This window comes from Myodes glareolus, chromosome 5 (assembly GCF_982192425.1).
Source record: "Myodes glareolus chromosome 5, mMyoGla1.1, whole genome shotgun sequence".
Lineage (NCBI taxonomy): Eukaryota > Metazoa > Chordata > Mammalia > Rodentia > Cricetidae > Myodes > Myodes glareolus.
This window is the reverse complement of record NC_142030.1, coordinates 61745424-61759294: the sequence shown is the minus strand read 5'-3', so window position 1 is coordinate 61759294 and position 13871 is coordinate 61745424. Positions and strand designations below refer to the sequence as shown.

The following is a 13871-nucleotide window of genomic DNA, read 5'->3' as shown; positions in this document are numbered from 1 at the left end:
GAGACAGGCAAAATTAAATGACTTCCCAAGACCATGGAGCTAGAAAGTAGCAGAGTTGCCATGTAACCCCAGGCAGTCTGGCTTCATAAACTATATGTTCTTTTCTTCAGATCTTAAAACACAATCTGTGCGCCAGTCTCCCACTCCATGAAGGAAAATAAATATATTAAAAGACTGCCTTTCCATCCCCAACACAAAGTATTTCATAAAGTAGATAGCACATTCGGCTTAACTATCTGAATCCCTTCTGGTTACGGAACAGCACCTTCTCCTAAAGTCATGCTTGCACCTCTGTGGTCAGAAATGCCTGGTGTGAGCACAAAACGGACGAGAAGAGAGATAAATACCAAGTGGGAAGAGTGGCAGGCAAAAGCCCGAAGAGTCGAAGAAAACTCAAGAAGAGATGTTAACGGTGCAGGGAGGAGCCATTAGCTTCGAGATCTTGAGAAGAGGAAACATCACAGCTGTGCTTTGGAAGTTTCTACCTGAGGCCAGCAACAGTGTGGTGGAATAGTTGAATGGGGTCAGAGGAAGCAGGATGCTGCCAGTCACCCAAGTGTGAGATGGGGAGAGCCATCACCAGAACTGTTGAGATGACGATGAAGGAGAGGTACACCAAAGAGAGTTTTGATATGCTTTTTACACAGGATTTCAGTGTAGCCCAGGCTGGCCTCAGACTCACTTTGTAGCAGAGGATGACCTTGAACTCCACCTCCCCAGTGCAGGGATGGCAGGCATGTGTCATTTTTTTATTTTATTTATGTATTATGTCTAGAGGGTTCATGCCTGCATGCCAGAAGAAGGCACCAGATCTCGTTGTAGATGGTTATGGGCCACCATGTGGTTGCTGGGAATTGAATTCAGGACCTCTGGAAGAGCAGCCAATGTTCTTAACCTCTGAGCCATCTCTCCAGCCCCACATATGTCATTTTATGCTGGGGGATTGAACCCAGGGTTTCATACATGCCAGACAATCATTCGCCTAACTGAGCAGCCACACCCCTAGACCCAGAGGGTATTTTGAATGGAGAAATCAGGCATGAGATTTACGAAGAAGACTTTGAAAACAGAGTAAATGATAGCTATGCTTTCTCGGGTTTCTACACTGGTACATCCCTAAAGGACGTGGAGGTGGAGAAGTGGAATGATTGAGAACGCCGGTCTCGGGGAGTGAGAAGGCTCTGCAGGTACAGACCGGCCACTGAGCCTGAGGGCCTGAGTTCCATCCCTGGGACTCAGATTGTGGGGGAAAGAACCAATCAAGCAATCTTTTCTCTCACCTAACTATACATAAACACACACAAACACACGCGCGTGCGCACACACACAAACACACACATAGAGGTAAACATATGAAAATTTGAGAAAATATTTTAACATCAATTCTTTTTTCCAGTAATACAGTTCGCCTCTAGGACAGCCTTACCGACAGCTGCTTCCTTCAATGAACTGTACCATAAGCAATTACATTTTCTCTCCCACACACTAAGACCTACTTTTTCTTTTGGCATACCAAAAAGGATAGACCCAGGGAGGTCTTAGCAGTTTCATGTATCTATTATCTACCTAGATGAAGCCTACAAAAAAAATACATTTTTTTTTAAAAAGCTGAACCCTCTCTGCAACCCATTAAGCTCAGTCACATACTATTTCAAAGAATCCTCAAAGTGCTTTTGGCCCAGTCCTCCTCCCAATTGCCACACACCTAGCAGCCAGTGACTCTGCAGTCCCCTGTCCCCTGCGGGTACAGCACTGCCTAGACATCTTTAGCTGCTAGAGTGAACAGTCACTCTTACGTGAAGTTGAAATCTTTTTGTGATTTCAAACCATTTGTTCCAATTCTGTTTTCTAGAGCTATTCAGCATCAAACTCAGATACCTACCCGCTACTGTTTTCTGATAAACCGTCCTAAATATGGAGAGGTTGGTAATTGGTTACAGTCTTCATTCTATGACAAGATACTTGACCAAAACAACAAGGAAAGAAAGACTAATTTGGGCTCATGGTTTGGGAGTACAGGCCGTCTTGGCAAGGAAGGTGGGGCAAGAGCGCGAGGCATCTGGGCACACTGTGTCTACAGCAAGGAGGAAGAGAGAAGAATGTTCACATTTCCCCTACCTCCTGTTTTTCCTTCAGTCTGGGACCCTAGTCCATAGAGGAGTGCCTCCGGTCCTTCCTCAGTTAAGCATCTCTGAAAACAACCTCTCAGACATACCTAGAAATTTGTCTCTTAGGCGGTTCTAAACCCTGTCAAGTCGCGATAATAAAGGTCACCGCTACATTTGCTTTCCCCGATGATACCGGTGTTGCGTGTGTCAGATTCTACTGAGTACTGAATCTCTGAAGAAGTGACGGCACCCAGAGCACCTCCCACAGCTCGTACACAGAGCGGACTCTCAGCCAACAATGCAACCCATCTGCTAAGCTGTATTCAAACAGAACTCAATTGCTCCTGTCAGCGAACTACAAGCAAGTTTATTAAACTCTCTCTGCCATCAAAATTAAATTTCACATAATGAGAGTATAAACTCGGGGCCGGGAAAGTGGCTCAGCCAGGAAAATGTTTGCCAGAAGAGCGTGCAGAGCTGAGTTTAGGTGTCTGTAAGCATAGCGCTGGGGAGGTAAAGGCCGGAAGATCCCTGAAACTCATTGGCTATCCAGTCAAATCAGGGAGCTCTAGGTACTAGGAGAGACTCTCGCTCAAAAATTAGATGGAAAACAGGTAAAGAAGACACTGGATATTGATCTTTGGTCTCCCCACATGTGCACACACATGCACATGTGAACAACACACAAAGAAAACATAAGCCCAGAAGTAATCTGGTAGGCATGAAGACAAATGACTTATCTTAAGAAGTCTCAACGAACAAAGGGCAACTTTTACTGCATATGACTAGATTTTATTGCATCCACATTTAACTTTTTCAATTAAATGACAGCAATTTTTTTTAAAAATCATACTAAAATGATCTCCATTTTAACTCATTCTCATAGGATAGTATGATAGAATGGGAATTGTGTCTACTATCACAAAAAGATAAGTTCAACCATTTAAATGCAGAATCAATAAAGGATTAAAAGAGCATTCAATTTAAAATGGTGCAGGCACGTTCAACACTTTAAGAAGAACCAGAGGAAAGCCTAATGCTCTCTAGCAGACACAGACAAATAACTGTCACTGTCACCTTAGATATAACTGGGTGCCTTTGTAAGGCTATCACAACCAACTACTTTGACACTATGGTCCACTAATAGGTTGTAACCTTTGTGATTAAAGATTATTGTCAACAGGGTTTGGAGTTACTAGGAGACAGGCCTTCAGGTACACCTATGAGGGATCATCTTGGTGGCTCTAACTGAGGTGTGAAGACCCATCCTAGAAGACACCACTCCCTGAGCTTGTGTACTGGACTGCATGGAAAGAAGGCTAACTGGGCTGTGGCTACAGTGTGGCCAGCTTCCAAATGCTCCCGTAGCCATGGCTTCTCCAGGATCATGTAGCTAAAGCACTCATTTAGCTCTGCCGTATGTCATCATCACATTATATAAAATAATAATAACAGGCATACAGGAGGCTGCAAATGATTGGGAAAATGGACAGGGAACCAGCCACATAGTAAGAACCCTGCAGAGGCACCCAAGGTAGGCACTTGATGCCAGAGGAAGTTGAGGAAGACAAGCCAGCAGTGGAAAACACCATTGTGCTACCACACTTCACCTAAGACACTTCTTCAATGTTCAAAGGATGGACTTCCCACCAGTATACACCAAATCCACAAACTCGACTTAGAAATGCTCCTAATTCTCATCTCAGTTAGACTTCTGGCATGGATAGAAAGATGTCACTGTGTGTGTGTGTGTGTGTGTGTGTGTGTGTGTGTGTGTGTGTGTGTGTATGTTAACATTTCAAATAAATGGTGTTCTTCATATAACAGAATCAAATGCCTTCCCTAAGACCTATCCAGCCAACAAGATGGTTCAGCAGACAAGGGAATCTGCTGCCATCTGACCTGAGTTCCATCTCCGGGAACCACTTTGTGGAAGGAGAGAATCAACTACACATGTTGTCCTCTGACATCTGTGCTGTGACCACCAGCACAAACACACACACACACACACACACACACACACACACACACACACACAACATAAATTGTTTTTAACGTAACAAAATAAATCTATTTTCTAGAATGGCTGAGAATGGCTGCGCGCCCATTCTCTTACTCCTGTTACTAATTCTATTACCTTCATTGTCTCCAGGAGTCACCTTGGGACTCCTTGTGTGTCAACTGAATAGTTTTCATTTATAAATTAAATTAACAAAATATGCTTTACTACCCTCTCAGGGAACTTGTAAAGATTAATGAATTAATAAACAAAAAAGTGCTTTGAAACTGCTGAGAAAAGTAATTTAATTCAGTGTATGTATATGTATCTATTGAAAAAACACAGTTACATTGTGCTAGTGCTGAATGTGAGCGACTATTTCTCTCAGGAAGCCCCACAGATGCACTAAGTTGGCAAGACTGAAAATGTATTTTGATGCAACTTTAATTTTATTACACACACACACACACACAACTACAAATACATGTGATCATCCCTACATTTTCTTTTATTTTGGGTAGGTTGATTTTTATTTTGTTTTCTATTAGTTTGATTTTGGTTTTGCTTTTTATTTAGTTTTGTTTGTTTTGAAATGAGATCTCACACTCTCCATCTTACCGGGCACATGAAACTCATGGCAAAACCCCCTCCCTCAATTTCCCAAGCAACCAAGCAATGAAATTATAGGAGAGAACAGCCATGCTTGTCTTACGTTTCCAATGTCCAAAAAACATCTAGACTAAATAAAAGATTTAGGCACAGTGCCATAATTTATTGGATGTCTCTTTTGGGCCAAATACAAGGCACCATCTCAGAATTTACACACACACACACACACACACACACACACACACACACACTCACACACCCCAAAAATAAACCCTTTCCTCCCCGAGTTGCTTTGGTAATGGTGGTTCATTGCAGCAATAGAAACCCTAAGACTCACCCATAAATTACTTATTTAAGTAGATCTGTCTTTTATTCCAAGTCACTGAAACAATAGACAAAGAGGTGCTTCAGAAACCCTATTTCTGATATGCCTACATATGCAACCCATAGCTCCATCATTTCCTTGAACTGGGGACATGACAACTGTCACAAGGAGTCACTGATGTACCCTTTCAGCACCTGGAAATAGAGATCTCTCTGCACAATTAAAGATTTAAAGCAATATCGATGCTTGTTAAAAACTAACTATTGCGATTACTTATATAATGGTATCAGGCCTTAATGCCACTCAATTCACTCAAAGACTGCAAACACAATAAAAGCAAGAATGTGAACCAGGCAAACTGAAGGATGCTTATTTGCTACCCAAATGTATTTTTTAACCTAGAAATCCATCCACTTCTTTAAGTAGTGACCTATTCAGTTCTATTACTTATTCACAGTTTTTCAGAAGCATGCCTTGGTTTAAGAAAAGCCCCGAGGGTGACTGTGACAGGTTTAGCTTCCTAGCTGATGCCAGCCCAGACGTTAACAAACAGTGTGCGATCTGGTCTTCTAAATCTCATACTTTATTCAGGGGTAAACCGCCTCAGCAAAGTATCTTGTCTAAATCTGAGAAGAACTCTGCTCTCCGTCTTCATCTACTCCTGTGTGGAAAAAAACAATGTGTCGTCAGTGCTGGCACGCCACCACGAGGAATAATCCTGGGGAGTGTCAAGGAGAAGGTCGGGCCCAATACTGCAAAGGAATGGGGAAAGGAGGAGGCAGGGTGGGGGTGAGAGGGAGGCACTCAGAAACAATAGGAGGAGGGAGAGGAGACAATGAAAACCAAGGCAAAGCTACAAGTTCTGAACATCGAGTTCCAAAGCCAGCTCTCTAACTTTCCTGACCTTGGACAAATCTCTCTGATTCTCTGTAACCTAATGTAACTCCAGGAAATGAGTGAAAATTAAACCAGAGGGAAGTTTCATACATTAATCTTCTGTGACGCCAGTGTTCTCGCTTCTGGTAAAGGAAGAGAAGATAAACTATGCACAGCCATACGTGTGCAAAATGCCATTAGTGCACTATTAATAAACATTCTCAAATGGTGAAAATGGCTTCTGAAAAATACATTTTAATATTTGTTTATTAAGATAGGGTTTCACTATGTAGTTCTGGCTAATCTGGGACTCCATATGGAGACTAGGCTGGCCTCAAACTCACAAAGATTGACCTACCTCTCTGCCTTTAGAGTGCTGGGACTAAAGGGATATGCCAACATGCCCAGCAATACACATTATATAAAATCTTTTCCCTCTTTTCTGTTTTTCCCTCGCAAACTAAATGCTTCATTCTGAAATAAGAAAATGGAATTCCTCTTTGCTATTAGTGCCTTGGAGGGATGTGTGTGTGTGTGTGTGTGTGTGTGTGTGTGTGTGTGTGTGTGTGTTTGCACATATTAGGCAAATGTTGTATCATTGAGATCCTCCCTTCTACCCTAAGTTATAGTTTTAATCTCTCCAGTGTCTTTTCTTTTTGCTCCTCTCCTCTCAGGCCCTCTGTAATGTACAGTATCTCTTTGTGATAAAAGTCAGTCTAAATTCAATGGCTTGTTGTCAAGTCAGACACTGAGACACACATCACCACCTCCCTGCCTTGACATTGATACTTCAGTACATGTAGCCTTGAGCTAAAATAACACTGGTAACCCACATATTGTCTACGTTTCACCTAAATCCTGGATCAATTTCAGAGTTGCAGCTTGGGAAGAGCTGGTTTATTTTAAAGTGATAGGCTGTAAGCTTTTATCCCAATTAATTGACAGTATAGTCAACAGCCTTGATCATATATATTCATTTGCAAGTTATGATCTCACACTTTATCCTGTCACTTCTTGTATTTTAGTTTTATCTATTATTAGTATGGGGGGAATATATGCACCATGACACATGTGTGGAGTCAGAGAACAGATTTAAATGGGTTCCATGGATACCCAGGTCATCAAGGTGGCAGAGCACGTGCCTTTCCATACTGAGGCATCTTAATGGCTTGACAGTTCTCTCCATATACACACATGCATACATACACACACACACACACATATGTAAGAATGTATGTATATATGTATATATACATATATATACATACATCATCTTGGTGTTGTATATGCCCACTATATTTAGAATTCAATAAATATATGTTCATTGGTGTTATCTCTATATTCCTCAGTAATTTTGATAAGAGTCATGCCCAAGGTTAAGTCAGGTTTTGTGATCTACATAAATAGCTTGCTTCTCTGCCTCTGAGATTTATCCCCATTGGCGTTTGGATGTGAAAACTATAAGAACTGAGAGATGTGGAGACTACATGGCAGAGTTCAGGCCTATGCACACAGGAAGGCCTAAACTAGTGTTGGCCTGCTCTTCCCTCTACTACTGAAACACGTGTGTGTCATAACCCTTTGGGGTTTTCACATCCGTGTTGATAATATCAGAACTTGCAATGCGGGCTTAGATGCGGAAATGAAAAACCTATTATTCTATACAGTACATTAGCTTTCAGCTCTCTTAATTTGGCCGATTGGAAAGGAAAAGTCCCCTTTTCCTGGCTGCCTCTGATCCACTTAAAAGTAAGACCAGCATAATGAGTAAAACCTCATAATTTAAACTGCTTAACAGCAGCCACAGAAAAGGTGAGGTCTAAGAACAGCCTCACAGCCTCACGCTGCTCTGGTTCGAGCAGGGTTTGTCTCTGAAGCTCCGCTTCTGTTGGCAGTGGTAAGGGGTGGGACAACTGTTAGGACAAGACGTAGGCCTTGGTAGAGATGGATGATTGAGATCATTGATCTCTGAAGGAGCTGTGTGAGTTCTGTGGGACTTTGGTGAATTCTCAAGGCGGCTGTTTATAAGAGAAAAACTTTTCTCCCTGCTCCTCTTTCTCTCTCAGACTTCCCTTTTCCCATGAGACCTGTACCTCTTTTGCACACACTTCAACCATGACACCACATTCCATGAAGCCCTCACCAGTACCATACAGTGCTGCTTGAGTCTCCAGCCTCTAAAACTTTGAGCCAAATAAACCTCATTTCTTTATAAAATTATCCAGTCTCTACAGTGTTGTTATAGCAATAGAAAGCATACTAACATATAAATCAAATATTATATTTCATTGATAGAGAACCCAATACCCTATTTCTAATGTGCCTAAATACTGTTTCCATTCCTCTGAGATTATGGAAGGCTACCTGTCCCACAGTTTTACTTGTGATGTGGTGGTGGTTTGTGGGACAAGAGTCAAGACAGAGTTTCACATTACAGCCCAGGCTGCCCTGAAACTTACAGCATCTCAGCATCCCAAGTACGTTAGAGGCATGAGATGCTGTGCCTGCCCCAACTTCATTCTTTTGTTTATTATCTTTTATATAAATTATAAGTGAGAGGGTTCTATGCACATATACATGTGTGGGTGCATGCCAGAGTCAGGCATCTTAATCTATTGCTCTCCCTCTAATTTTTTGAGATGGGTCTCTCACTGAACCTGAAACTTGCAGTTCTGATGAGGCTGGCTGGGTATCAAGTTCCTGGGATCCACCTGTTTCTGGGGTTACAGTCACTCAAGGACATGCCTAACTTGTGAGTACTAAGGATCCAGACTCAGGTTCACACACTCACACAGCAAGCACACTTAATCACTGAGAAGCCATCTTCTCAGTCCCCCAGCTTCATTCCTTTAAAATGTTAAGATCATTTTTTATATCGGTTAATTATAAATAAATTCAAAGCGAAGATATTCTATCAAAGCCACTTCATTTAGCTCTGTTTCTTTTCAGACATTACTAGTATTTAAATAAGAAATGTTGGTACAGTGGAAAAGCCCTACAAATTGTGAACCAATGATATTCTTAGAAGGCATTAGATAATGCTGATTCAGCACTCAGAGTTTCATAATCTCAGGTTCCACCGACTCGTTAGATAAAGAACCATTCATATTTTTTGTATTTTACTGAATAATTCTCTGGAATTTTCTAAGCATAATTTTCAATAGGTATCACATTTTAATTGTCAGCATCCACTAACCTAATAAGTATAATCCTAAGAGCCATTTCCTTTTTAAAAATCCAGTAACTTTCATGCTTTGCTATTTTAACAAGATCCTTCCCCTCGATACAAATGTACTCTGGTTTAATAAGTTTTAACCCTGTTCACAATTAGAGGACTCTTACTCAATTTTAAACATGTTCATGAAATCCGTCAAAAGAATTGAGAAAAGGTTAGTGGTTGAGACACATAAATTTTAGATTTAATTATCTGATCATATCCAATGACATCACCACAGTTTCCCTCAAAATGGATAGCCAACATCTTTATAAACCTCATAAGTAAACAAATAAATGTTATTGAGAAATTTCCACATTGAAACAAACTCTCATAAGTACAGTCAATGTTTAAAAATTATCTGGTTTCCATTAACCACAAAAATCTTAGAATTGGAGGTCTGTTTACCACTCAGACTGGAATAAAAGAACATGGAATCTCCTGCCTATATAATTAGCATTGTACAACTAATGCTGCTATCAAGTGTATCATTAAAAACATTTGCACATTAGCAGCTAGCACAGCTCTCACTTAGCACCTCAATAAACAAGTTGTATGCACTCTAAACACATACTTAAGGAAACAACCCAATTATGTTTCAGAGTTATCTTCAGGAATGTCTAATATAGTAAATAAAAATCTGTGTCTTTTAATCGATGCCTCTAAGAGCGAGTAGACATACACAACATACTGGAGTAGAATTATCAATATAGCAGTTTCTAGTTCATACGCCCAGGGTTATAAGACCAATAGGAAAGATGCTGAAAGTATTGACCAGAAGGAGTGATAAACCTCCACGGAGTCAGGCAGTATGGCACACGGGCTTTAAAGACCAGATTAAAGAGCTCTAACACCTCAGGTTGAACCAAAGTTTTTACATTAACTCAAATTAGCCATGAGTGACTTGTTCAAACTCATTACATTTTAATTTACTATTAGGTAAAATGAAATGAATGAGCGTACCTACCTCTTCGGAGTTTTATGAGGATTAAATGAGATTACTCACATTAAAGCACCCAAGATAGTATCCAGCGTGTGGCAATCACTCGGAAAATCCTAGCCATTGTTTTCATCATGACTGCCCTCTAAGCACGCATGTTTAGAACCAAGCCTCTTTTCTCTTTATGCAGGTGGCTCAGTCTGTAATCTCAGCTCTCCGGCAGCTGAGACAGGACTATCACAAGTTCAAGGCCTGCTTAGGACACAGAGTGATTCAAGTCTTTTTGTTTAAAAAAAAAAAAAAAAAGCTAGGGAGATGAAGATGGGTTGGAACTACAGCTAAGCAGTGGAGCACCTTCCTGGCATGCACAAGGCCCTGAGTTCAACTGGAAGGGAGGCAAGAAAGTTCACATGAATACACAAGTAAGAAAGCGGTTGAATAGATTCGATTCTTTCATTTACAAACTAGACAAATGGACAGATTTGAGCCCGGTAGTGAACCCTATCTTCCTTCATCCATGGCTTCACTCTCTGTGGATTAGACCCATAGACCTTAAGCAGCTTCTCACAGCCAGCATATAGGCTCTCCTTGAATAACCAAAACAATCTAGCTACTCACACTATATCACATTAGTATGCAAATTTGTCGTTTCAGCAAGAAAATCACAAACAAGGAGTTCATTCATGATGCATTTTATTCATAATGCACTCAAACTTATCACCCCAAAATTAGTTTTACAGATACAGCTAAATAAACACATTCACATCCAAACGCGTTCAATGGTATATAGAAAAAAATCAATATAAGCAAACAATTTTGAGGGGAAGGATATGGTTGACTACTAAAGGTGTATTGTTAAGTGGTAAATAAATCAATCAATAAGTGAAATGCAACAGTATTTGAAGAGAACAAGCTTAATTCAGAAGCAAATAATTTACACAACTGAAGAGCCTGGTGCTTGGTTATACTCTATCACTACACCATTGGTCAAGCATTAAAATGAAAACAGCTACAAGTAGAGAAGAATCACTGCATTTTAAAGAACTTCATATCAGTTATAAAATTCCTAGTTAATAAAAAGTTAAGAGGTTAAAGTGAAACATGAATACCTTTAAAAAAAAATCCTGGGCTGATTTACTTCTGAAAATGGAGAGATTTTTTCCCCCTAAGGTTGAGTTATAATTAGAAATTAGATTCTTCAATAATTCAATGACTGAAATCTTTGTTAAAGTCAAATGACCTTCTAATTAAGTTTTCTCCTTAATATATAAGCTGTGCTAGGCAGATGCCACCCTGAAGCTAACAAAGACTTTATGTGCTTACTTAATGAGCATATTCTTCTATGTTCCTTTTTTCCTTTATCATCCCTACAGGAACTACTAGTAAAACTTGATAAAGTACAGTAAATTACCAATGCATTCTGGTAAGTGCTCTGATTTTCATAGTCACTGTTTTTCATTTAATTGTGGAAAAATATTCAAAATTAAATATATTCCTCTACTGTATCTCCTCTTTCATTCTCATTACAAAATAATGTAGCTAAAAAAGGGAAATCAACACACTTTCTTTATAACGTTAAGAAGACTGTTCAGATTTTCAAACTTGGGGAGCAGAACTGAGACATGTGCATAGAATTTACATTGAGTTCAAAGGCACTCACCAACATATACTTAAATGCACATGCAAATAAATTATAAGAAAGATGCATAAAAACATGGCTGTTGCATTTGAAACACAATTTTAATCTTTAAGGTTTTTAAAAAAATAAGTATTATTAAATAGCTCCTTGCCTTTCAGAAGTCTGAGGTGACGTAGGCAAATGTTGCTATTGCTATTCTTATGGAGCAAAATGAATTATAAAAATATGGGGAAATGACTAAGGAGGCTAACTACCCAAAGGTAGCAGCCACTTGCCAGCAATTCCACTTTTTATCTTTCTAGTTCGTATTGAAATAAGAAAAATGATGCGTATCTCCTGAGAGGTGGTGCATCAACGGAGGAAAAAAAGAAAACGCACTTTATGATGCTCACATCCCAAAATGTGGGAATCGTAAGCGTTACAGTTTACACATTGCCAAGCAATAAAAGAAGAGGGTGGAGGACCGCAGCAGGAACCCTCTGCATCCCAAGTAGCTCAACAGCCAAATAAAAGAATAAAATGCAATCTCCGAAAGCACCCCTTCTCGCCCCAGCCCACCTTCTTCACTGGGGCACATTCTACCTGGTTTACTACTGGGAAGATTTCAGCCTTCATGGTGCGCTCCTCATGCAAGGCCGTTAGGGTAACTAATCCTCCCTGAATTGTTCACAGAAAGAAACGTTGATTCCCTACTTAAAACGACAATATATTTTTTTGTTTTTTAATTGGAAGACATAAATAAAGCCACAACTACAATTTGGATTCTGTATGTTAGTTTGAAGACCAACGAGATAAATAAGAGCTTAAGGAACGCAAGAGGATGCTGCGGGGGAGGGGGACACAGAGAGAGTGCGAGAAAGATGCTGGTCAGTTCTGAGATGATGCAGGAATGACAAGGCACCTGAACGTGACAAGTCCATGATCAACCCCGGAGATCTGTCATGTCTGAGCAGTGAATGGGTGCACGCTCAAACACACCACCGTTTATTCTTCTGCTCCCAGGGCGAACGAACAGTAGGCAAGCATCTCCGGATAAGCATTCACCACCGGGATTTCTGGGTCCACACACCCCGCCTCCCCAGCTCGGGGCAGGCGACGACTGTCTCAAACAGTAGAGAAATTGGAGAGCCAGAGCGAGGGGAAAAGAACAGAGGAGGAGGGGTAAATCCCCACAGCAGAGCTGAAAGCTTCGGGGAGGGTGACAGGAAAAGGAGGAGGTCGTTGAGACCGAGGAAGAGACCAGGGGACTGGAAAGCACCGAGCTGCGCATCCAGGCTGCCAGAGGCTTCCCAGCGAGGGAAGTGGATCCTGGGGCGGACCCCGACTCTCCCACCAAGGGTGGGGAGGAAATGGCTTTGTATAGCAGGATGAAAGGCAGACAGGGGGTCACCACGGGGTGGAGGATGCGGGGACGAAGGATGCCCAGAGCAGGGAGGACCCGCCTGCTCCAGGGACACTACTGCTCTGCCTCCAATTCGCCACAGCCTCTAATCCACCCTCGGGCTCCCCACACCGGACCACGTTCCAACGGCCTGGAGCAGGGGCGCCCCCACGGCCGCGCCCCCACCGCGCTCCCAGTGCGCTCACCTGCCCACGAAGTTCTCGAGCACCGAGCTTTTGCCGGCGCTCTGGCCGCCCACCACGGCAATCTGCGGCAGCTCCAGCAGACAGCTCTGTCCCAGCGCCGAGAAGGCGTCCTGCAGACGGTTCACCAGTGGGATCAGCTCCTCCATCTCCCGGTTCCCCATCTTGCCTGAGCGACCAACTGCCCCACGGGTCTCCGCTCGACTCTATGACCTGGCAGGCAGCCCGGGTCTCGGGGAGCTTGCTTGTCGGGGTTGTTGCTGCGCGGGGCTCAGACAGCTGAGTCCCCGCACAGACGTCGGATCCCGACCGCCCGCAGCTAGGCTCCTGACAGCTAACGGCCCACAGCGCGCTTGCGCAGGCGAGAGATGAGAGAGAGGCGTGGTCTAGTTCCACATGGTTACGCCCACACCACGCCCCTCGCCTGCTCCTCCCTAGAATTTCCAACCCTCCTGCCCTGGCCAGCCGCGCAAGCACTGCCTCCCAGCTGCGACCAGATGCCACCACCCAGGCTAAAGGGCAAAGTTACTGCACTTGATCAAATCACTCCCATATGGCATTGCTGTTCCTTTTCAAG

At 42.2% G+C, this 13871-nt stretch overlaps 1 protein-coding gene across 5 annotated transcripts in view; it reads right to left on the bottom strand.

Moving 5' to 3' along the window:
- Dnm3 (dynamin 3) overlaps window positions 1–13644 on the bottom strand; it is a 471600-nt gene extending 457956 nt beyond the window's left edge. For all 5 annotated transcript variants that reach the window (XM_087906356.1, XM_048420852.3, XM_048420856.3 and 2 more), the window contains exon 1: window positions 13298–13644. In XM_087906356.1, coding sequence (XP_087762482.1) covers window positions 13298–13458 — 161 coding nt within the window. In that variant the 5' untranslated portion in view covers window positions 13459–13644. The remainder of the gene's footprint in view (window positions 1–13297) is intronic.
- Between the last annotated feature and the right edge of the window lie 227 nt (window positions 13645–13871).